Below are 24,236 nucleotides of genomic sequence, written 5' to 3'. Positions count from 1 at the left end.
TGGAGTGTTACCAATTAATTAAACAGAAATTTGATTGAAAGGTTTTTTTCTTGTATTGTGTCATTCATTCATGAATGTGTTTGTGATATTGACGTGTTATTATTTGTTGTTGTTTCAACATCAGTGTGTTTTTGTGTCATTTATCAATGTGTCATGATGTTGTTATTGTTTCCTTATGAATGTGTTATTGATGCGCCCCCTGTTGGCCGCCACCGCCTGTTCATCTGTCTGTTTCTATCTTCGGCTGCAGGTCTATGTTTAGCTCCTGCGCCCCCGTGACCAGCTGATCTTTGTTGTGCGTAACGGCATCACGCCGTGCACCCCCCCCCCCCCCCCGCGGACCCCTCCTCCTCCGCCAATGGAGGATTTATTTATCTGCTCCTCCTCGTCTCCGCCGCCGCTGCGTCCATTATCAACGTGAAGACCCGCGGAGCTGCAGCGGGAAACCGCGAGAGCAGCAGGCCTGACCACCGGGGAGGAGCGGAGGATGAGAGCCGTCGGGGAGGAGAGCCAACCGGAGCCGCCGCCGCTGAACCCCGGAGGAGGCGACATGACTGCGGAATAAACAGGCGAGAGGACGCCGCTGCGTCTGTCGGTGAGATGGATGGATGAACAAGTGGATGAACAAGTGGATGTGTGGATGATCTGATGGAGGGTGGAGGTGCTGTGTCCAGTCGTCGAGGCATCACCGCGAGCCGCCGGACTCACCTGGAGGTGGAGGACAGAATCATGAGCAGCCTTCACCCCTGTGGCCTTCAACACCATCATTTATTATCATATAAATGAGATCATCAGAGTTATTATCAGTATTATTATTACTATGGTGGCGGAGCCTCGGTCACATGGCCTGACTGCGTCTTTCTCTTTCAGCGACTCACAGTCAGGATGTCTGGCCCGGCTGGACCTGCGCCGCCCGCAGGGGCCGGGCCGGGCCCGGGGCCGGACCTGCCGGACCTGAGCCACCTGACGGAGGAGGAGCGGAGCATCATCCTGTCGGTGATGGAGAGACAGAAGAAGGAGGAGGAGAAGGAGCAGAGCATGCTCAAGTAAGGCGGGCTATCGATAATCAGTGAATACTGATTGATCCTGGAGGAGACGATCTGCTGCAGATCAATAATCAGTAAAGATATTAAACTGATGTATAGGTGACGTCTATTCAGACACGATCAGCTGATCAGCTTCCCGTTTGAATAAATAAAATTCAGCCGCCATCATACCAAAGAACCACAAGTAGTCATGTAGTTACAGTAGCACAGTAACAGTACTTCATGTAGTTACACAGTACTAAGTACTTTAATGTGATTGATCTCTGATCAGATCATTGATCCTCAGTCGTTTCACTGTTGCAGCTGATTTAACGAGACTCTAGCCGTTTTCAACACGTGTGTTTCCAGGACAACGACTGTTAAATGGCCTCAGGTGATGTCATTTGAGTCAGCGTTGGTCGGGTGTTAGAAAGAACTGAGCGTACTGTCCGAGCCACAGGTGCATTGTGGGTCATTTAGGCTTTTTTTGTGACACTCAAGTTGACAGGAAGTGTTTCTCATTCCTCATTCCTCATTACCCATCAGCCCCGGGACACGAACTTGCGGTCATGTTTTAACAAAAAACCCTGCTGTGACTAGTTAGTCACTAGTTGGTCAGGTGCGTGTCATGACGGACGGATTATGCCTGGTGATGTGTAACGTTTGTGTCCATGTGTGTGCTTTTATTTTGATTTCTCATTTATATATGTTGAACTTTTCAAAATAATACAAAAATTAACAATTCGAAAACGCTGATTTCAGCTCTTTTCTTCAACGTTTCCTTAAGTTTTCATTTATTTGATGTTTTTCAGTTTTCATGTTTGTTTCTGTTCTGACATCATTTAAAAAGTTTATTTTATCATAATCATCATCACCATCATGTGTGCAGGGATCAGGAGGAAGTGAAACCTCCGTCAGCCTCGTAAGTACCTCAGTCTGAACGACGTCCCCCTGAGTGCACCTGTCTTGGTCGCACCTCTTTCCCGAACCTCAGTGAACTACTTCCTGGTTCCCCTAACTGAAAGGCCAAAATCCAAATGTTCGCTCTTCACTGCACCTCCAGACCTCCAGGTCTGTGAGTGCAGAGTTGCTGTCCAAACTGTCCGAACCCACAATCCATCCAGTCCACATTAAAATGTTTACTCGCATTATAAATCAAGTGAGAAGTAGAGTCAGTTTCTCATAGACTTCTATAGAAACGACCAGTGGAGTCGCCCTCTGCTGGTCATTACAGAGAATACAGGCTTCAGGCACTTCAGCATGGGCTTCACTGTCCAGACCCGGTGACTACGTCCATTTTTATATACAGTCTATGATATAGACCAACAGGCTGCAGAGGTCATTAAAGGTCATTAAAATGCGGGAGCCTATAAAAGCCATAATGCATAATGTCAAATTTGTACGTGAGCGATGGCGTCACCATCTACATGATTATAGCTGCTAAGTGTTTCCACAGCGTCGAGTGACATCAGGTCCGACATGACGTTGAACACATCACGATATGTTTGACTGAAGTCCGCGAGGGCTCAGTCCACGAATCCGAAGGGAGGACATTTGGATTCAGCCACATCCTTGGCCAAACTACTTCCTGTTTCCCAAACTCCACCCCCTCCGCTTAAGTGAATCTACTTCCTGTCAGCTGATTCTCTGTGTCACCTGGACAGGTGGAATCTGTTGTCGGGGTTCGGTCAGTTGGTCAATAACGTTGCCGCCAATGTGTCCGAAGTTCTGCAGGTTAAAAGTCCAACTGACGACGAGTCGCAGACGTGAGTAGAAAACAGAAACGGATCCGAGGTCTGTTTCACACCCGTGGTTCAGGAACAAAAGTCTGTAGTTGCTTCTTAGTTCAGATCAGTTTCACGGAGAGGTCTGTGGAAGATCAGAGACCTTCAGGAACTCAGATCCACTTAGACTTTAGACCCGTTGGACCAAGCTGCTCTTCACCTGGACAGTGTTTGAGATCAGGTGGCAGAGACGAAAACAGGAAGTCCCAGAAAACCTCTTCCTGTGTCTCTGCAGGTGAAGTTTGTTTCAGTAGAAATGTTTTGTGATGATTGTTTTGTATAAAAAGGATGTTTGGAGGCGACTCTGATCAACCGCCTTAATCTGCAAGCAAAGATCACATGACCAATGGAGACAGTACAGACAAGGCCAAAAGCATCAGTTGGTAGCCCCGTTAGCTTGGACTTAATATACATTTTGAAAACATCCCCTTAAAGCTTACTACTGGCCGTGCTAGTTCAGCTAATGCTGTCACATGATCCTCACCTTGCAGGTGATACCGGTCGGTCTTAAGTCTTTTAAATGAATCCCAAACTTTAACCCCTGGCCTCCCTTTTGTTCCAATGCAGGAAGTTACATCAGCAGTTTGAGATGTACAAGGACCAGGTGAAGAAGCTGGGGGAGGAGCCTCCCGTCGCTCAGACGGCGAGGGCGGAGTCTCAGACCTGTGATATCTGTCAAAAGACGAAGTTCGCTGACGGCTGCGGCCGAGCCTGCTGCTACTGTCAGAGCCGCTTCTGCGCCCGCTGCGGGGGGCGTGTCTCTTTGAGAGCCAATAAGGTAGAGGTCTGCACGAACCTGTAAAATGTTCGAAATATCAGGAAAAATCCACCTTAACGTTTCAACATTTGTTTTAACGCTTTGTATGTCAGAGTCCACCGCAGATTTCAGGATAAGTACAGACACACAAGACCAAAGAGACCTCATCTGGTTCTGATGCAAGCAGTTGTTGACTTACCAGTCTAGAGTTCAGCATTGTAAAAAAAAGCAGCTGCTTAATGAAGACTGTGTGTATTGGTCTGTTTATTGACCGTTTTGACACTTTTAACTTATTTATTATGAAAAAAGACAGGAAGCCTCAATTTTGGCAATATGAGCCCTTTAAAAGAAACTGAAAAGAAAGAGAAAATTTAAACAGCTCGCCAGCGATTCAGACGAGAAAGAACCAGACGAAAGTCGACCTGGAGGTTCTGATCCTCCACAGTCGCCTCCACCAGGTTCTGCTTCATCTCCAGGTTCACTCCTCTTGGTTTGTTTGTAAAAAGTCAGTGAACTATGAAAAAGAGTAGGAATTAAGTTTAAAATTTAAGATTAATCTAGTTAAGTGTTTAGATTACATTTTAGGAAGTTAAGGATATTTTTTAGAGAATTGTTGAGACATTTGAGCAAATGAGAGCGTAGTAGCTGATTGGTTGTTGTAGTTGCGGTGTCTGAACACTGGGCGGAGCCACAGGTTGTACAGGAACATCTCAACAGCTCCTTCGGTCTTCGACACTCAAATTCAAAGAGAGAAATCAGCCAATGAGGCGGCTGAATTTTGGTTACTGGGCAAGTTTCTTTAATTAATGAAGTTTGTGTGTCCTGTGGTCTCACTGTCTTTGTTATTATATATAATCACTATTCCACACAGTATATCTGTGTGTCTGCCTCTACCCTTTATTTCCTTTTTTATTATTTGTATTGATGTTTATTTTTTAAATACTTTATTTTGTTCAGTTGAGTTATTTCACATAACCAGCTGCTTCATGTTGAGTTGCTGAACCTCGTGTCTGTCATGTTTCAGGTGATGTGGGTTTGTAACGTGTGCAGGAGGAAGCAGGAGATTCTCACTCGGTCGGGCGAGTTTCACTCCAACATGACGCTGCTGTCTGACGACCACACGTCACACGGGGTTCCACAACCACCAATGCAGGGGTCGCCGGGGGCCACGGGACCCCTGAGCAACGGAGCCACTGAACGGTCAGTTTGAATATTAACGTTTTGTTCCACTGGTTCTAGAGATCCGGGAACATTTTGGTTCTTCATTAAAAAGGCGACTGACTCAGACTCGAGCTTTGTTCTAAAAAATATATGAAAATATATTTCAGACTGTGACGACGTGTTCAGTTGAGTTTGACTTCACATGGAATTGTGCCAGAAAACGTTTTCTGCTCCTTTAAAATCATACAGACAGTTAATTAGTTTGGTTTGTTGTTAATTAGAGAGTGTGACCCCCCCCCCCACACACACACACACACACACACACACACACACACACACACACACACACACACACACACACACACACACACACACACACACACACACACACACATACACACACACACACACTGCTGTAATCAGATTAACAGATTAATAATCCTGCAGTTCACAGAGGCTTACTGCTGCTGCTTAATACAGACCCATGCTAAAACACTGCAGGCTAACGGAAGCTAACAGGCTAACGGCAAACACACACACACACATGATGTAATTTCCTGTGTGGGTGGAGCCAGGGAGGGAGAATGGGGAGGTGGGAGGGGCCTGCATCAAAGTGGGTGTGGTTTGTGTTATGATCCAGATATGAGTTATAAACCTGCTGAGTGTGTTGTGTGTGTGCGTGTTTGCGGAGGTTGAATGTGTCGTGTGTTGAGTGGATATGAAGCTTCAATCATCCGACAGCTGAAGGCCAAAGTGTAAGAAAATGTCAGCAGGATTATGAACAGATTGGAAACAGAGGATTTTTTTCACATTTTCGTCAGGGAATATTTTGATCTTGATGTAAAAAATCTTTGTATTTATGTCGATGACGTCACAGCTCTGTGCAGATCCAGATAACGGACCTGATGGTTTGTCTTTGGTGATGTTCTATCTGCTGAGAGTCTCTGTAGCTTCCTTCTCCAAGGAGGTTTCATTAGTTATTTGATGATATCAAAACGGGGCTGAGACGTCATGATTGACAGCTGACACTGACTCATGATAGACAGCTGACACGGACTCTCGAAAACAAGAGGAGTTTCTGTTCGGACGTTCTCAGGGAAAAAGAATAATTTTCAAAAAGCTGAACTACTCCTTTAATGACGTAACAGCCCTGTGGAGACACAAGTAGAACCTCACAAAGCTCTTCAAGTTCAGGTTCTGTGTGGAACCAGGCAACAGGTGAGGTGATAACGTAGAGGTACCTGACAGATTCTTCCTGCTTCTTGATTGACAGGAGGCGGAGCCCATCAGGGTCATATTACGATGGTGGCGGGGGCCGGATGCCTCGCTCTCCCTCTGACCTCAGTCTGGACTACTCCGATCACTTGCCACATGGCTGCCATGGCAATGGCGAGGAGAATCTCCGAGCTCGGAGGCGACCAATCAGAGACCGACGAGGCCGCTGGCACTCACAGGTGAGTTACGTTTCATGTTGTTCCTGTCATAAACACTTTAACATTAGGGTCACTGATGATGATGATGATGATGATGATGATGGTCTTCGTGCCCCCTCCTGGACCAGGACCACCCTCTGGACAGGGGTCTGGACGAGCGCGAGCTACGGCGGCGACAGGAGGAAGAGTTTCAGGCCCGTTACCGTAGTGACCCAAACCTGGCGCGCTACCCAGTGAAGCCGCAGCCGAGCGAGGAGGCCATGAGGATGTTAGCTCAAGTCGGCCGGGTCCGCCACCAACGCCGTCACAGTGACGTATCCCTGGCAACTGCAGAGCCCAACCACCTGACCTTGAGACACACAGGTAAGAATACAACTGATAACCTGTTAGTGCCTTTCCAAGGACACCCCGTCTGACCTGTCCCCCCCCCCATCAGTTGTCCGTCAGAATCGACCTCAGGGATTGGTCGGATCTGAAGGTCAGAGGTCATTTTCTATGGACCGGCCAGCTAATCACATCAGCCCCACGTCGCCCCGACGCAGCCCATTACCCCAGCAACACCTGGACCCAAGCTCCGCCCATAAGAGGAAACCCGCCAATGACAGCACAGTGCTGAGGGGGCGGGGAATGGGGAAGATGCGTGTGATTGGTAGCTTCAGCAGCTCTGAGGAGGAGCTAGTGACCACACCAGAGTACACCAGCTGTGACGAGCCTGACAGTGAGTGTCTACATGCTAACTGCTACATGTGGCTCTATGCTAACTGCCACATAAATGAAGCCAAAGGGCTAAATGCTAAATAACATTCATATGAGGCTACTTGCTAACGGCAAAATACTTCACGATATGTCGCTTTATACTTCCAGACAATTAAATTAGGCCTGGTGGTATTCAGGGCTAAACCACAGTACCTGGCAGAGTAGTGAATAATAAGATGAACATGACTGTTGACTATTTTTTAAAACATGACCATGTTTTGACGTTTTCAATTCAACCTGTGAGTCAGAGCAGAGGTTTAAACAGATACAGTTACTACACAGTGTCATCTGCATATTGACGGTAGTTTTAATCTGATTATTGATTATTCTGATGATGTCAAACATCTGTTAAAACAATGTTCTGATAATGTTCAAAGGTTCCAATACAACTTCCTTTAGTCAACCTGTCTGCAGCTTTCTCTGGCCCCAAGTGGCCAAAACATGTATATGTCGGCTTTATGGTGACATTCCGAGTACAGGTGTGGTAAGTCTAGTGTTATAAGAAAAAAACGCGTTCAGCAGTGTCAGAGCAGTGAAATCAGGAAGATGTCGAGTGACAATAGAAACCGTGAGCGAGAGACATTGAGTTTGTGTTCTCTCTCTCTCGCTCTCTCTGACAGTGATTAGTTCATTGTGATAATCCTATTATAGCTGAACTCTGCATTCCGTCTGAACAGCTTTACCCTGCACTTCCTCGAACAAACACCAGAGGGTTCTTCCGAGAACTCAGAGAACCAAGCATGCTGAAAGATCAGAGTGGGACTCTGACCTCTGAGGGTGGAACTTAAGAGAGAACCGTACTGAAATAGGCTCTGTTGGTCTGTTTTACCGCAAAACTCAAACGTTCCCCTTTCACGATTTTCTTTGACTGTTCCTCAATGGTCTGTAGCATTGTCACATTCCAGAACAGAGTTCTCTCTCTGGGGTCCACTTTGGTCTCTTATGATCTTGTTATGAGTACAGTCACTGTTCTGTTGCTGAACCTATTGATGTTAATGCAGGTCGTCTCTCAGGAAATCAGGTGTCATGATGACGAATTAATCTGCTGCCTCTGCGTCATTGGACCACAAGTCACCTGATCAGAGATTATGAGCTCTGACTGGCTCTGAGGGTTCTTGGCTCCTCCTCTCAGGTCTATAGGTGACGGAGAAGCTGAGAGTCTCTGCTGCCGTCTCCCTGAACACACCAGGTCATAAACCAGAACCAGAGCTTTCAGCGGACCGTCAAACCCGACCAAATCCTGGCACACAGGAATGCTGACGATCTCGGAGAAATTGTCTGATCCAGATTGAAGAGAAGACCTCGGCATGACTGCTCCTGTGCTGCCGGCCGGCAGAAACACCATCTCTACTTTTGTTAAATTGGATTAAAAGAGGAGAGTGTGGATTACCAGCCTGCCTCAGGAGTCACTGCAGACACACCAGAATAGAAAAACAGGCTGCAGGAGGCAACGCAACTGTTGACCAACCAGACAACACCATGTCTCTACACTTAACAGAGAGAGTTGGCCAATATCACCGCAACTGCTGGATCCCTGGTGATCTTGGATGTTGAGGATTTCTTGGTGATCTACTGGATTTCGCCGACTCTTGATCTGGTAGAAAGGTGGGAGGAGAGGGAAGGGTCTGATGGTGCAACGTTGTCCCCAACCTGCCAAACTCCGCCAGCATCCAGTCTACAGTTTGACCAACCAGATCACTTTTAGGCCTCAGAACTAACTACTCACCAAGCTGCAGCTTAGGCAAACAACAAGCTAACAGCAGGCTAACTCTCTCAGCTATCAGCTGAGTCTGCAGTGAAAGGGAAGCTAGCTCTGTAACAAGCTAACAAGGAAATCATAGACAGGTTTGCTCAGTGCTTTGACTCAGCTAATCTCATTACAGACAGTTCACAGGAATGAGCTGCTCTGCAGCCTGCAGGCACAGCTCAGGGCAAACAGCGCCCATAGATACAGTGAGGAGGAGGAGAAGAACAGAGCTGCAGGTTCACCTCCTCTTCATCTTCTTCCTCCTCTGCTGAAGCCTCCTCCTCCTTCATGGCGTTCAGACAGACCTGTGAGTACTGAAGAGTGTGTTTAAAGCTGCTTTGAGACGGATTACTGGCAACATGTTGAGACTCTGTTTGGTGGAAGGTCCCTTCCCCCGAAGGTTTAGAACACCATGTAGAACCCAGCTCAGAAAGTTGCATTGTGCGATACAAGGTGTTCTGAGTTTACTCTCAGGTGCGTTGCAGTTAGACATCATGACCGTTTCTGGTGTCGAACTCAAGAGTCAAATGTTTGATGGTTCATGTAAAAAAGCAGCTCGCTCTGACACGTTGTCTGGTTTCTTTGAACCTCTGCAAATAAAGGTCACAACAGACTAATCCTGACGCATCACACAGGTCAACTGAGGGAAAGACACAAAGCCTTAGTTACGTCTGTTTGTTTTACCTCAAGTCTGTGGAGTGAATCTCATGTTTGACCCCTGACCTCTACTTTCTCCTCCTGGATGTCTGGTTGCTAGGAGATATGGACAGCCAGTGGTGGGATCAAGGTTCTTGGCATGGCGAACCTGCGCCCATGTCTATGGTAAGACTGAGCCAACCCCCCCACGATTCAATTTGTTCCTTTAGAAATTAAAACTTTAATTACCAGAACAACTGCTTAACAACCACATGTATTTACACTGTGACTCCTCAGCATCCGGTCACATGGCAACCGTCGAAGGACGGAGAGCGTCTGATTGGTCGCATTCTACTGAACAAGAGGATGAAGGACGGGACGGTTCCAGCGGATACCGGAGCGCTGCTGGGACTCAAGGTGATGAACCCGTCTTCCTCTTCCTCCTGACTGTGAACATCAGTGTTCAGTTCGGTGCCTTGCTCATGGGCGGTGTGTTTTCAGGTTGTTGGCGGGAAGATGACGGAGTCTGGGCGTCTCTGTGCGTTCATCACCAAGGTAAAGAGAGGAAGTCTGGCCGACACCGTGGGACACCTGAGGCCAGGTAATCCATCTCAGACAAAGAGTCAATGACACTGAAGTTTCTTTGATTCCCTAAAATGTCGATGCTTAATGATGACTCCATTTCTTTAAGAGATCTGATTGGTCAGTAGTCGGCATGTTGACAGGTTTTAAAATGAAACTGAAATGATACTACTAGGCCCTGAGAGAGAAAATGCCAATGAGTGTATTACATCTTAATTCCAGCCAATCAATGTTCTTCTTCTTCTTTTTCTCCATCTTCATCCTCCTCCTCTCCTCCCCCTCCATGGTTCAGGTGATCAGGTTCTGGAGTGGAACGGTCGGGTTCTTCAGGGAGCCTCGTTTAATGAAGTTTATAACATCATCCTGGATTCTAAACCAGAACCACAGGTGGAGCTGGTGGTGTCCCGACCCATCGGGTGGGTCAAAGCTCACACAGGGGTTATATCACAGACCCTCAGGGGGATTCTCATTGTCAGATCTTCTGAATGGTTCCAGTTGATCGGAGTCATCTGCTCTGTTGGAACGAGATAAAACACATTTCACACATTTGACCAAAATAAGAGCCTTGAGATCCTAAACTGATCCAGTTTAGGATCCACCCACACGGAGGTTTAAACATCGGCACGCAGCATCACTGATAAACAAAGAAACAACTTCCAGTGACGTCTGACCTGAGGGACCACAAACAATTCTGACGTCCAACAGAGAAGCTGAAGCTCCTTCATGTTAACAGACTGTTTGTGATTTCTGTTCCTCAGAGAAATTTCCAGGACAGCAGACAGTTCTCACATCCAGCTGGACTCCAGTGAGTTAATTATACACAACGCAACCACAAACACAAAACCACCAGGAAGAGACGCAGACCTGAAACCAGCCGCCTGCTTTAAAAACTGTACGTTCTGTGTTCAGGTTCCAGCTCCTTCGACTCCCAAAAGGTCGGTCCATCGATCTCCGTCACATCTCCCATGAGCCCCAGCGTCCTGTCCGGACAAGTCTCAGTGAGTTTAAACCAGCACGCACTGCACTGCCTCGCGGCCCACGGCCAATCAGCTGTTAGTTAACAGCCGTCTCCATGGTGATGTGTGTTTCAGACTTTGAACAGGCGTCCTCTGGTTCCCCGACTTCAGGTAAACTGTAGAACTCAGAGAAGTGAGACTTTTCTGTTCCTCCCATTGTTGCTCTGTAGCTATTAGTTTTTAGTTGAAATACTAGTGGTGTAGAGAGTTCTTTCATTGTCGAATATGGTTCTGCTTCGGTTCCAACGAGGCTCCTGTGTTGTAACCAGGGTTTTCTGCCTCTGTTCATTTGGGTTCTACTTCGGTTCAGAGGGTTTACATTAGGTCCTGCAACTGTTCCAAATGATCCAGCTCGGGTTCTACATGGTTCTGAGACTGGTGTATAGGGTTCTTCTCACAGTCCCTGCGAGTGTTTAATTTCTGCTCACACACATCTGCTACTCTCTGGGTTTCAGCTGTGTTCTCCCTTCTTTGGTTCCTCTGTCCTGTGGTTCTACCTTTACCCTGCCTCTCAGACATTCTGTATATTCCCTGTTCCATTGCGATAAGGGTTGAGGAACTTTGCAAGTGCATTTGTTTTCTTTATTTTCAACAGACACCTTACTGATGTGTAAGGTTCCACATCTGTTCTCTGTGGTTCTGTTGCGGTTCTGAAGGGCTCCTCTGTTGTTAGACTTAGTTCTGAGGGTTTCTTTTTCTGTTCCATTGATCTCAGATATTGTCCCCTTTTCAGCTTTTCACTTCAGCTCTTCTACTGTTCTTGAGGCTCCATTTCTCTTGTTTATGGTTCTGCCATTGTCCTATTGGGCTCTACAAGTATTATGGGTTTTGTCTGGTTATATCTGGGGTTGTGCAGATGCTGTACAGGGTTCTAGCTGTTGGGGTGGGCGGATGGACAGATCTAGTCCTGAAAGTTTTGCAACTGTTATAAACGGGGTTCTAGTTTGTTCTATGCTGTTTTTCTGAATGCTGTTCTACTTTGTGGTTTCCTCTCCTGCAAGTCTTCACTGTCCTGCCAGGTTTTCCTCCTGTTGTTTGGGGTTCTTCGGTTGTTCTTCAGGGCTTTATGTTTTATGTGGTATGTTTGTGTCCATCAGACTTATTTATCTCTGTTGACTTCTCTTCTGTGTTCCTCTGCTGGTCTCCAGGGTTCCTCTGCAGCGGCGTAGCGTTTTGTGTTTGATACTGTCCTGATATAAAATTTGTTCTACAGGTGAAGCTCTGGTACGATAAAGTTGGTCATCAGCTAATCGTCACAGTTCTTGGAGCCAAGGAACTTCCTGCCCAAGATGATGGCCGACCCAGGAACCCTTACGTCAAGATCTACTTCCTGCCAGACAGAAGGTAAAAGGAACCAATTTGCTTCTTTGTTTTTTCTTCAGATCTGTATGGTTCTACTATTACCTCTTTATAACCAGAGGGGGTTGCTACTCTGTGACTGGCTGTTTATTGTCCACTCCTCTCCTTACAGTGATAAGAGCAAGCGGAGGACGAAGACGATAAAGAAGTCGGTGGAACCCCGGTGGAACCAGACCTTCATGTACTCTCCGGTCCACCGGCGGGAGTTCAGAGAACGAATGTTGGAGCTGACCGTCTGGGATCAAGCCCGTGTCCGAGAGGAGGAGAGTCAGTTCATGGGAGAGGTCAGAACATGTGGAGAACATTCAGAACCTTTCATGCTTCAGATGTAGATGTCTGAACTGAACCTTTTAAATATCAGTTTGAGTTCTCTCTTTTCTCACTCTGTCTCTGTTCAGGTCCTGATCGAACTGGAGTCGGCTCTGTTGGACGATCAGTCTCACTGGTATAAACTACAGCTTCATGATGTTTCCTCTCTGCCGCTGCCCAGTGCCTCCCCCTACCTGCAGAGGAGAGGACTGCAGCCTGAACCCAGTCCGACCAGCAGGAGGCTGCAGAGTGAGAACTAACTGTGATGATACACTGATCCTCTTTGTCACTCTGACGATATGAATCCATATTTCATCCACATCTGTGTTTGATCACGATTTCTCCTTGTTTGTGTTTTTTCTTCAGTTCGTCTTGTTTTGTTTTAAACATTTTCACTCATTTGTTTTTGTTGACTGTTTTACTTTTCTCCTTTGATGCTTTACCAGACAAAGGTCATTTCTATAACTCAGGTAATAACAACTCTTTGTATGTGTTTTTCTTGTGGCTGCTGAACCTCTGTAGCTGTGATAATAAGCTAACAGGCCTTCTCAGTAAATGGAGCTGATTAGAGTTTTTTCACAACTTGATAAACTCAGCAAGTGAAAACAGCTGTATGATGTTTTCTGTGACCCAACGATGTCCCTGTGATGTCATCAGGAGTTTAAGGAAGTGGTTGTTTATTGATTAGATGGGTTTAAACCAGGCTTCCTCATAGGGTTGGCTGTTGTCTTCAAGGCTTTCCTGGGGTTTTTTGAGAGGTTGTTGGAATTCAAGGCTCCTTAGGTTTCAGTGGTCCTCGATGGCGGTTCAAGTAAACTTTTTTCAGGTAAATGCAATGTCAATGTGATATCTGTTAGATATCCTCTCTCTCAAGGACAAGCTCTCAAGAGTGTCCTCAAGAGGTTCTTGGGGTTCATTGTAGAGTTCCACCAATGTTTTAGAAACCATTGTCGGTATTTTAGGAACTTTGGGAGGTAGAGGGGCTCTCAGTGTTCCAGTGCAGGGGTTCTGAAGGAACTTGTTGCTATATCAACAATCTGTAAGTAGCTCCGGTGGTTCCTAAAGGGTTGTAGAAATCTGATCTCTGAAAGGTTTCAGGCAAGTTGGAAGCATAAACTCAATGAAATATGTGAATCTGTCCTTTAAGTGTTAATGTGTAAACTCAGTTGTTCCTCCCTGTACTGCTTCTGTTTGTGTCAGATTAGTTGACCTTCCTGTGGAGGATTACAGAGGAGCTGCTTACAGGCTTAAACATCCTGTCTCTCTCTCTGTAGGGTCTCAGAGGATCAGTGACAGTGAGTTTTCAGATTACGACTGTGAAGACGGCATCGGGGTGATATCAGGTAAACTCCATGTCCCATCATGCAACATCTGCAGCTCAGTGTTAAATTCTGTCACAAGTACTGATGAAATAGAGCAAGATTCAGAACAGTTTGTCCGCACTTTGAATCTCAAATGTTCCCTGTAATGTTCTCCACAGTGTTCTCCTTGATAATTAAACCACAGTGAATCCACTGCTCATCGTGTTACCACTCAAATGAACAGACTTCACTCTGAAGTTTTACTTTGATTAGATCAAAGGATCTCACCGGGTCCTTAGAGCCAAGGAATTCTGTCGGGGTTGATGGTTCAACTCCGACTCTGTGTCTTTGTGTCCAGACTACAAACAGAATGGGCGGGACTTCCACAGTTCCACCCTCTCAGTGCCAGAGCAGGTGATGTCCACCAATCACTCCCGAGCCGATATGGTCAGGATGAGGTCACGGTCACCGAGCCAACCACCTCCTCAAAGGTAAAGCCGCTACTGAGCAGGCTCTGTGTCTTCGTGTCTTTTTCATATTAAACTGAGAGATGAGGAGATGTAATCGGGTTTGGACGAGATTTAACTGAGATACGTCCAGATGAAGGACAGAAAATGAGATACAAGATGAAATAGAATATTAACATTAAACAGCATGAATTACAATCACAAGATTACAGATGAAGAAAGACGAGATGTGACGAGAAATCTGAGATGAGTTCATCCTGTGATATGAGATCAGATGACTCACAATGAGAGGAGAAGAGATGAAGATGACATGAGACTGAAGATGGAACGAGACCAGATGTTTTCATGAGATTAGAGATGAGATGGTGTCAAACGACTTTTTAATTGATTTTACTTTTGGTGTCCAAGCAGCAAATGAGCTTCCAGAAAGATCTCAGCTCAATTTTACCAACATTCACTGTTACTGTCTTCATCCTTCACCTCCTGGCCCCCGATCTTCTGAACTTTGAACTCTGCCATTTGACATCTGCTGACGTATAATCTATGACCTCTGACCATTGACCTCTGCTGACCTCTGACCTGTGGATACCAGCGGCAACCCTCTGTACCCGCTGTACCGGGAAGACGCTGTGCGGCTCTTGCGTGGCACCAAGCTGAGCCGAGCGTACTCTGACGCCGGCCAGTACAGCAGCCTGGAAAGGTAACCATGGCAACACAAAGCAACACCTGACCTGGGTCAGCTGGACGGTCCAGGACAAAGTGTAATCATGTTCTCAAAAGGGAACTTCTTATAAATCAATCAACGAGTAATCAATAAGCATCACCCTGGGGGAGTCGGTATCAGACACACCTGTCCTGTCGGGTAAACCCTGCCCCTCTGCTGCTGCTGAACCAATCAAATGATACATACCTAAGATGTATACGTCTGGACCAGGACCCAGGTCTGGACTGGTTGTCGTTGTGTAGTTCTGGTTCTAGTTGTTGTTGTAGTTCTTTCGCAGTACTGCTCTTATTGCAATCGTTACAATAAGTTATGGTTCATTTCTATTACAGTTGCTACTAGTATTGGTTGTAGTGGTGGTTGTAGAACTGACTAGTGCCGTTTGTATCAGCCGCCCAACCCTTGGTTGTACTATTGGTTAGTTATGGTCATAGTACTGGTTAAAGTGGCTTTAGTTCTAGTCTTCAGTTCTGGCTTAACTGCTCCTGGAAATAGTACTGGTTAATCCTGGATGTAGTTTGTCTTGATTACTGGATACTACAAGTCATATTACTGTTTTTTACCAGTACCACTGTTAGTACTGGTGATGCTGTAGGTTGTAAGTCTTGTCAAAGCACCAGATAGCACTATAATGCGACTAATTGACTTGTGGTGTGACTATGACGAGTGGTGGATCAGGTGTAATTGCTGGACGTGGTGTTGGTTCTAGTCCAGGTTCTTTTCTTGGTTGAAGAACAAGCTGAAGTTCTGGTTGTCATACAGGTTGTATCTGACAGTATCTGTTTCTGTGTATTCAGGAGATCCCTGAGGAGAATGTCTGTTGCCAACTCTCTCGATTCCCATGACAGGTACTGCAACTACTGGATCTAGAATTAAAGTAGTAATAGAAGTCGAAGTAGTACTTACAGTGTCTCATCATGTCTCATCTCCACATTTGCTTCCGTGTGGAAGATATTTTAATGGTCCGAACCACACTCCCTGGACAAACCAAATGATGAATGGGAGCTGTGAGGACTACAGGTGAGCCCCGGGGTTTATGGGTAATGTAGGTTAGAGGACTACGTTTGACTTGTTCTAGAGCTGTGACACCTTTCTGTTCTTCAGTCAGGACTTCATCCCAGACTTCCCCTACGAACCTGACGCCTACGACGAGGAACTGCTCAGGTAACTGACTGACGGACAGTTTGACTTTCAGACAGTCTGACGGATGTAGATGTAGAGGACAGTCATAGTTCCACGTGTCATCCCCCCATCAATGCTACAGGTGTTTTTTCAGTAGAGTTACATCAAGTTTGAATTTGTGTTGTAACTTTCTCTGGCGTCTGATTTCTCGTTTCAAAGGAAAAAGACCAACTATCTGTTCGCCCTAAAAAGAGGAAACATAACATTCTTCTGCACATCTTTGCTGCCTTTTCTTGCCGTTTTAAATGTTGGTGAGACAATGCTAACATGCTGGTGTTTAGCAGGTTTAACATTTACCATGTCCACCATCTTAATTTGGCATCGTAGCATACTAACACGTGTTCATTTGTAGAGTACCCAATGTGGGTGTTTGGTAATAACCCAAATACTACAGCAGTTTAAACTGTGAACTGATGATGGCACTAACTCTGGAGAACAAGAGAACAACATTCTCTGTATTGAAAAAGGCCTCAGAACCTTCGTCTCCCAGCTTCCTTTGTTGCGTCTGCTCTCTCACTGAGGCCTTCTGGGAAATGTTGTGCCTAATTCCAGCAGGTTTCTGCCTTACACTTCCTGTTCACCTGTCTCACAGCTCTCCACAGGTGTGACCCGCTGACTGTTGCCTGATCATCATGGTTACATGTTTTTGACCCCTCTCACAGGTGTAGTGGTTGACATGGTGAGGGTAGGTGATTGTTGTCATGGTGATGTGCAGGTTCAGCCGGGGTATGGACCGGCGGGATTACTACAGTCGCTCTCGGTCAGCCGACCAGCGTGCAATGGCCGACCGTCCGGTCTACACTCGCTCACAGTCCACAGACCGATCGGACTTTGTCCACCTGAGGTCTGGACACTCCGCCCCCCCCTCACCTGCCCGCACCAGGTGACTGAACAATCAGAAACCAGCTCCGTCTCCATTGTGGTTTTTATCCTCAAAGAGAAGCATGACGTCTATCTCAAGATTGACCACATCCCTTTTCTTTTAATCCCTCACCCTGATTGCTTATTGGCTCACAGTGACATCACACCACTAACAACCTTTGTGTCACATTATTTCTTTTCTGGTATTAATTTGGTGAATTAATCATTTTCTCATATCTGAGCTTCTTCTTCTTGTTGTTTTTCAGATTCATGTTTATGTAACAGCATGCTGTCGTCACTTGTTGGTTTCGCTAAGCAACTGAAGACATTTTGTTTTCTTGTTGGTGGTCAAGTCATCGTCCTGCTGTGAACTCAGGTTGAATCCAAACCACCAGACTTAAAGACTGAGTCCTTCTGTCCTGACTTGTTGCCATGGAGATTAATTGAAGTTCTTGGTGTTTGCAGCCTCAGGGAAATCTGGACATTTGGATTCAGCCTGAAAACTACAACAGCAGAACCAGGATCATATGTTTACAGCTGATCAGTGCTGATCAAAATCCTGCTAAACAAACTCTCAATCAAATCAATCCCTGTAACCATGGAGACACTATCCAGTGATCAGCGTATTGATTAATTGATTGATTGGTTGAAACCGCTCTGACCTTTGACTTTAGCCCTGTGAGGTCGGCTGTTTGATTCCTGACTTTGTCCAACAGGGCGAATCCTCATGGTGGATCGAACCAGACGAGCCCATCAGGAACGCCAGTCTGTGGCCGCCGAGTTCGCCAGCTACCCATCGTCCCGCCCAAAGGAGCTCTTGACAGAAGTATGTCTGTTAGAGATCTTCGACGCTTCCCACCAACCAATCAGCTGCTGGCAGCATTTACACGAGGCTGACCAGAAGAGGTCACTGTTACAGTATCTGTGCAGAACAAAAGAGAAAAGTAGAACATACATGATACATATGCATTTTACAATAAACCCAACCCACAAAAATACATACACACAAATGTTAACACATGTACTCAGACTGAGTTCACTGATTTATGAGACTTTTACCGTCATCTAAACACAAAGAAAAATGTATTTCAAAATTATTTGTGACCTGAAAATCTGTGTGCAGATTTTCAAGGGCCAGTGATTCTTTTCATTAAGGTCGTCAGACAAATGGAGTTTTCAGGCTTTACTGTGACATAGAACTGTGTGACATGAATGTGTCCCAGGACGGATCTCTGGCGGTCGTCGTTGTCTAACAGTGAGTTGTGTCTTTCAGGCGGAGAACCCTGCGACTCTTTGCAGACAGGTACAGACAGTGATCGGTGTGTAGTTTAACACCTGAGTGTAGTTTACATACTCAGAGTTCCTTTAGTTTACAACTAGAAAAGTTCTGCTTCTTTGTTGTACTTTAAAAAGGAACTTTGTAGTATTTGAAGTAATAGTCGTGTACCGAGGTGGTCTGAACATGTCAAAAGTGAAGTGTTTCTAAATGTGAATATGTACATGTATGGTGTCATTTGGTCAATGGTTAACAAACTAAGAAAATGTGCATATATATCGAATCCACCAGCTCCTCTGGGGAGGAGCCCTCTCAGAATCACCACCTTCATGTGGTAGAGAGATTTGCATAACTTAGTTGTTGTTGATAAAGTAGAATCAACGTATTTCACCTGTTTTTTGAGAAGATCAGTGCTGCGTCCTGGAGCCAAGCCAAGGAGGGAAACTTCTTGGCAGCTTAGCTTTTACCCCATTGGTCAATCGAGGAATGACATAGGCAGAGTGTGTTCAGCCCCTCGCCTCTTCTGCAGCTATTCACATGAAAAATGACTAAATGTTTGTGTGGAGCTCAAACGCTGCCTCCTTTCACAGTGCTGACCAATCAAGGGTCACGACAGATGTTTCAATATACAACTGGTAGAATGAAACTACCAATGTGATTGGTCAGGTCTTGTCATGTCATTTGATCATTCATCACCCCATTGTCTGTTTTCATTCATCTTTGATCATCTGTTCTTTTTCATTTTCTCTCAAATCTCATCACTTCTGGTCCTGCCCACCACAGGAGCACCACCTGCAGCCCCTCCCACTGCCCACAAACAAGCCCCTCCCCCTGTCAACCAGCAAACACCTCTAATACGAATCCAAGCTCCACCTCCTCCTGGACTTGTCCAGCCTCACCCACCTCCTGCACCTGCACCTGTTCTCGCACCCAGACCCGCACCTGTGCCTGGACCTGCACCTGTGGAAGTCCCGCCCACACTTCCAGTCCAAGTCCAACACCCGGCTGCTACAGTTTTACCTGCTTCTACACCAGCACTTGGTGCAGCAACAGTAGCAACAACCACGCCCCCTGCAATCGCACCTACACCAGTCCCGGCCCCGCCCCCAGCCCCTGTTGTCCAATCACAGTCGCCTCTTGAACCGGCCCTGCCCCCTGCACCTACTCCATCACCTACCCCTGCCCCCTCACCAGCCCCGCCCCCACAAACTCCAGGTGTGTACATGACATGTTTGATGTCTGTCCAGGTTAGACCAGTAGATCACACGCAGTTAGTCACATTTTGATATTTCAGGCTCCATCTTCATTTTCATTCATTCATTCATGTGTTCATCTTCGTTACATCGTGCTGATGTCATCATACCTGTCTACGTCAGAGCCAGACCGATGCCCAGCAACACCTGGAGGAACCAGAAAAGGCAAGTCAGTCTCAGGTGGATCTGATGGTGCGTTCAAGTGATCCTTGTCAGCTGGTAAACTGCTCAGGTGTGGTTGTCCAGGTGTGTGTTGAGGTGTTGTTAAGAATGGAGATTTGACTCCTGCTGGTTTAACTGGTCTGACACCAGAGGGATCACCTGATCAGTTCACAGTGAGTGTTCAGAGTGTCGCTGTAGTCTGATCAATCACCTCTCTCTATCTACCATGGTGTAGAGGTCACATGGGAGGACCAGCAGAAGAAAACCGCCAATGGTAATGTACCACCTGTTAGCCACACCCACCTGTAGACAGGTAGACTCTAGACCTGTGGGAGTCTGTGATGAGATGTTGATTAAAGGAGGTGCAGCAGGTAGAGTTGGTACATTTAGTCACACGTTCATCTATTCACCCGTTCACCCGACCTCCCTCAGCCGCTCTGCAACATGTGAAGTGTTTGTGAATCGTTTCTTGGCCTGAGGAAATTTGAAGTGTTTTTTGAAATTTTTCTCGTTTGGTTGAATTTCTTATTTCCTTTTCCATCCATCATCCATCCACGTGTCCACGGTTGTCATGTGAAGGGGAGGTGGTGATGCCGAACAGCGAAGGTAGAGATCTGGTCTTTATCGCGGTTTGATTTTCTCTCAGAGAAACTCGTGAGAACTCAGTTTCTGTTCGGCCCGTTTTCATCTCGTCGGACAATGTTTTCTGTTTTTATTTGTTTCAGTTTTTTTTTGTCACTAAATCATCGGAATCTGTCTGAGTATGAAGTTCCATCCTGCTCTCAGCTGAACTTTTTAAAATCTTTTCACAATGATCTTCCTGGTCGGTCGTCACCGTCTGTGATGTCAGTGATATGATCTTCCGATGATTTTGTTTTGTCTGAGAATTTTGTTATCATGCAAAACCTGGATATTGGAATATATTTAATTGGCTATACTACAGCAACTCTGACCAAAGAGTGAACTAACCCTTCTCCTCTCTCTGCAGGTGTGATGAAGGATCCGTCAAAGGTGAACAGACAGAAAAATATCAACATGTCACACGCACCCGCGCGCACACACACACGCACGCACGCACGCACGCACGCACGCACGCGCGCGCGCGCGCACACACACACACACACACACACACACACACACACACACACACACACACACACACACACACACACACACACACACACACACACACACACACACACACACACACACACACACACACACACACACACACACACACACATCACTGATGATGTCACACACCCGCTCACCTGTCCTCTGTGTGTTTGTCCAGTTGAGGGACAGCCTGTCGTTTAAATCCTCCGACAGCGACGTCAGTGACGTGTCGGCCATGTCCAACGCCTCCGACACTCGATCGGTCCGCACAATCAGGTGAGACCAGGAACCAATCACAGAGCAGCTTTGTTTTGTTGATGTCTGAGTCTCGTGCTTGTTGGAAAAACGTCAAAACCAGTGAGGGCAGGAAGTCGTAAAGAGTCCTAGACATGCGTTTGTGTCATCGGTCTTTTCTCTTCTCGTTCAGTTTCCTGGACATAACATGTCTCAACTCGTTGACGATGTTTGCATGTTGTCACTCAGTGTCCATCTTGTTTTTATTTAGTCTGCATGTTTCCTCACTATGCATCTTCCGTTAGCATGAAGAGTTAGCATGTCTTTCACTGCATGTTTCTGTCCGCATGCTCCCGTTCTCTCCTCTCATTGGTCGAGACAGTCGGGCAGAGGCTGTAGAGGGCCAATCAGTGGAGCTGGGGGCGGGATCAGAGGGAACACAGGAAGTAGCGCCGGAGGGGGGACCCTCCCTGCAGAAGAGCGAATCAGTGGAGGAGGGAGAGGAGGAGGAGGCAGCACCTTCAAAGTAAGAGAGTGGAGTCGCAACCACTCGTCATAGCAACAGTACGCTGGCGCCCACTTCCTCTGTGTGCTGCTGTAGCCCCTCCCCCTTCCCTTTATGCCCCCACTTCCCCCTTCAATTATTGACAGGTGTGTTTTCCCCGTGTGGTTGTTCATGCCCCTCCACCTCCAGTTGATTGACATGTGTGTTCCTCTCTCTCTCTCTCATCCCCTGCAGGCCGGCGCCGGCGTCCGCCGCTCCTCTCACCAAGTCCTCGAGTGTCGGTGGTGAAATCTGTTCGCTGGGGAGGAACAACGACGACGACGACGACGAAAAGAAGAGACGCTCGAGCTTCGGAGCGAGGATGATGGGGATGGTCGGACTGGGAAAGAAGAGTCAGAGCGCGTCACAGCTCAACCCCGAGGGTCAGTCCGAGGTCAACCACAGAGCGTCACCGACGTCCAATCAGAACCTCCGATCTGTTCATGCACAGCTTGTTTTTTTCATTTAAAAAACCTCACGTTAGACAACTCGAAAAATTCTCAATCCCAGACTTGCTCAGCGTTGTCTTCCTCTCTCTGTCCATCCAGTGGAGGAGAAGAAGAAGAAGGTGGTGCGACTTCCTGTCCAGAGGAGCGTTGAGACCGGATTGGCCATCGAGTTCAAAGCTCGTTTCACTCGACAACCGAGTCGTGACCCCGACGCCGAGGACCCCAAACCTGGAGCGTATGAATTAGTCGTTCCTTTTTTCAATCTCTCATTATTACTGCTCTGGTTCTTCATTTTCGTTTAGAAGATTGAAAAAAAAAAGTTTTCTCTCTCCATCACGACAGTCTGATATTTCCAGGAGTGAAGTTGGCAAGTGACCAACAGTTCACCGGATTCCTGGATGGATTAGGCCCCGCCCAGCTGGCTGGACGGCAGACTCTTGCCACGCCCCCCATGGGTAATGACCCATTTAAAATAAAATAAGAATGAATTTATATTCATTAATCGCTATTCATGTTTACACAGCTAATTTTATTATTAACACATTAGTGTTTACGTTAGACATTGTATAGTAATGACGTGATTGGCTGTTGGTTGATCAGGGGACATCCAGATCGGGATGGTGTACAGGAAGGAGCGTCTGGACGTGGAGGTGATTCGAGCCCGAGGGCTTGTGGGTAAACAAGGCAACAAGAACACTCCAGGTGAAATACACTACTGTACTAATACTAAAGCAGTACACAACAACAAAAAACACACACACACACACAGTGACGTATGACTGTGACACGACTGCACAGACTCCGCCTCCACAGTGACGTCACCAGAACAAGATGGCGGCGCCTGTGTCCGAGAGGTTTAGGGGAGAAAGTGGAGAACTGAGTGTTTGATCATCTGTGTGGACAGAGATAATAAATGCTAAACAGGAAGTAGGGGCCTTGAAATGAAGAGATTAGAGACTGTTCACACTGTGTGTGTGTGTGTGTGTGTGTGTGTGTGTGTGTGTGTGTGTGTGTGTGTGTGTGTAGCTCCGTACGTCAAGGTGTATCTGATGGATAACGGGAAGTGTGTGTTGAAGAGACGAACTCGTCTGGCGAGAAAAACACTCGATCCTCTTTATCAACAACAGCTGCAGTTTGAGGAGAATCCAGAGGGAAAAGTACTGCAGGTAACACACACACACACACACACACACACACACACACACACACACACACACACACACACACACACACACACACACACACACACACACACACACACACACACACACACACACACACACACACACACACACACACACACACACACACTGACATTCTGACCTTTCCGTCTCCAGATCATCGTTTGGGGCGACTACGGCCGGATGGATCACAAATCCTTCATGGGCTCCGCTCAGATCCTACTGGACGACCTCGACCTGTCCAACATGGTGATTGGTTGGTTCAAACTGTTTCCTGCCACCTCATTGGTGGACCCTGCCTTGGCCCCTCTGACCAATAAGGACAAGGAGGGCGGCAAGTCGTAGCGTCGGAGGGCGGAACTGACGTCAGCGTCATAGTAACGGGCCGAGAACGGAGGGGAGGAGGAGGACGACACGCGTTTTCTGGGCGGGGCCTTAAAAAATTAAAAAGTTCCATGATCCTCCTCTGCTGTTGCATGCTGCATGATGACATCACAGCGATGTGTGACAGCATCACGTTGATGTCACTGGGAGGAGGAGGAGGGAGGCTCCACCTCCCGATGATGATGATGAAGCCCCTCCCACTGAGGGCAAGGCAGCGCACCGATGGATGCTGGGAAAAGAAAAGGACAGGGGAGGCTATGTGACCTTCCAGCTGCCAGCCAATCCCAGCAGCTCCTCGGGAGTCATGTGACTGTTTTAGAGGCTTGTCCAGAACCCTTGACTCAGTCTGTCACCCGATGGTTTCCGTGGTGACGCAGGAACACGGAGTGAACTCTTTATGTTGTTGCATGGAACGATGAAAAGATTAGAACATAAAAAACTTTAAAGAACATGAGAACATCGACTGCAAACTGAAAATAAAAAGATTCTCAAAGATCAGAGGTTTCTCTCTGTGACCCCACTCCTGTTCTGTTGGGTTCT

At 46.8% G+C, this 24,236-nt stretch overlaps 1 protein-coding gene and 1 long non-coding RNA gene across 13 annotated transcripts; one reads left to right on the top strand and one right to left on the bottom strand.

Annotated features, from left to right (window-relative positions):
- Positions 1–326: 326 nt before the first annotated feature.
- Positions 327–24,194, top strand: rims2b (regulating synaptic membrane exocytosis 2b). Of its 12 annotated transcripts, XM_047330082.1 has the most exons (40): positions 327–595; positions 871–1,046; positions 1,915–1,947; positions 2,690–2,791; positions 3,377–3,587; positions 4,591–4,766; positions 6,001–6,181; positions 6,289–6,523; positions 6,597–6,878; positions 9,421–9,485; positions 9,597–9,716; positions 9,801–9,900; positions 10,174–10,297; positions 10,640–10,686; positions 10,791–10,879; positions 10,973–11,008; positions 12,111–12,241; positions 12,369–12,540; positions 12,655–12,814; positions 13,012–13,035; positions 13,840–13,908; positions 14,225–14,357; positions 14,926–15,033; positions 15,852–15,902; positions 16,006–16,074; positions 16,159–16,218; positions 16,952–17,119; positions 17,814–17,923; positions 18,371–18,400; positions 19,157–19,588; positions 19,750–19,791; positions 20,777–20,799; positions 21,083–21,180; positions 21,521–21,664; positions 21,878–22,065; positions 22,231–22,366; positions 22,474–22,586; positions 22,732–22,833; positions 23,158–23,297; positions 23,469–24,194. In XM_047330082.1, the coding sequence occupies exons 2-40, from the start codon at positions 886–888 to the stop codon at positions 23,655–23,657; spliced, it is 4,854 nt and encodes a 1,617-aa protein (XP_047186038.1). In that variant the 5' UTR covers positions 327–595; positions 871–885; the 3' UTR covers positions 23,658–24,194. The 12 variants fall into 12 exon arrangements, with proteins under 12 accessions (XP_047186038.1, XP_047186039.1, XP_047186040.1 ...); XM_047330083.1 differs by lacking the exon at positions 14,926–15,033; XM_047330084.1 differs by lacking the exon at positions 16,952–17,119.
- On the bottom strand, positions 9,464–19,817 carry LOC118291822. The gene is made up of 4 exons (XR_004786758.1): positions 19,737–19,817; positions 18,765–18,902; positions 17,760–18,019; positions 9,464–10,395 (listed from the first exon to the last, which is right to left on the bottom strand). It is a non-coding gene; the product is annotated as an uncharacterized LOC118291822 (long non-coding RNA).
- Positions 24,195–24,236: the final 42 nt, after the last annotated feature.

The sequence above is a fragment of the Scophthalmus maximus genome, chromosome 22, assembly GCF_022379125.1.
Source record: "Scophthalmus maximus strain ysfricsl-2021 chromosome 22, ASM2237912v1, whole genome shotgun sequence".
In the NCBI taxonomy this organism is placed as follows: domain Eukaryota; kingdom Metazoa; phylum Chordata; class Actinopteri; order Pleuronectiformes; family Scophthalmidae; genus Scophthalmus; species Scophthalmus maximus.
Note: the sequence above shows the minus strand (reverse complement) of the source record. Positions and strands in the feature narration are given on the sequence as shown.

What these genes read in the sequence shown, in the direction of transcription:
- rims2b (XM_047330082.1), top strand. Translation starts at nt 886, where the DNA reads ATGTCTGGCCCGGCTGGACCTGCGCCGCCCGCAGGGGCCGGGCCGGGC. An exon ending in CCTGACCTTGAGACACACAG is followed by an intron (nt 6,524 to 6,596) that starts GTAAGAATACAA and finishes CCCCCCCATCAG; the next exon opens with TTGTCCGTCAGAATCGACCT. An exon ending in AGGTCATTTCTATAACTCAG is followed by an intron (nt 13,036 to 13,839) that starts GTAATAACAACT and finishes CTCTCTCTGTAG; the next exon opens with GGTCTCAGAGGATCAGTGAC.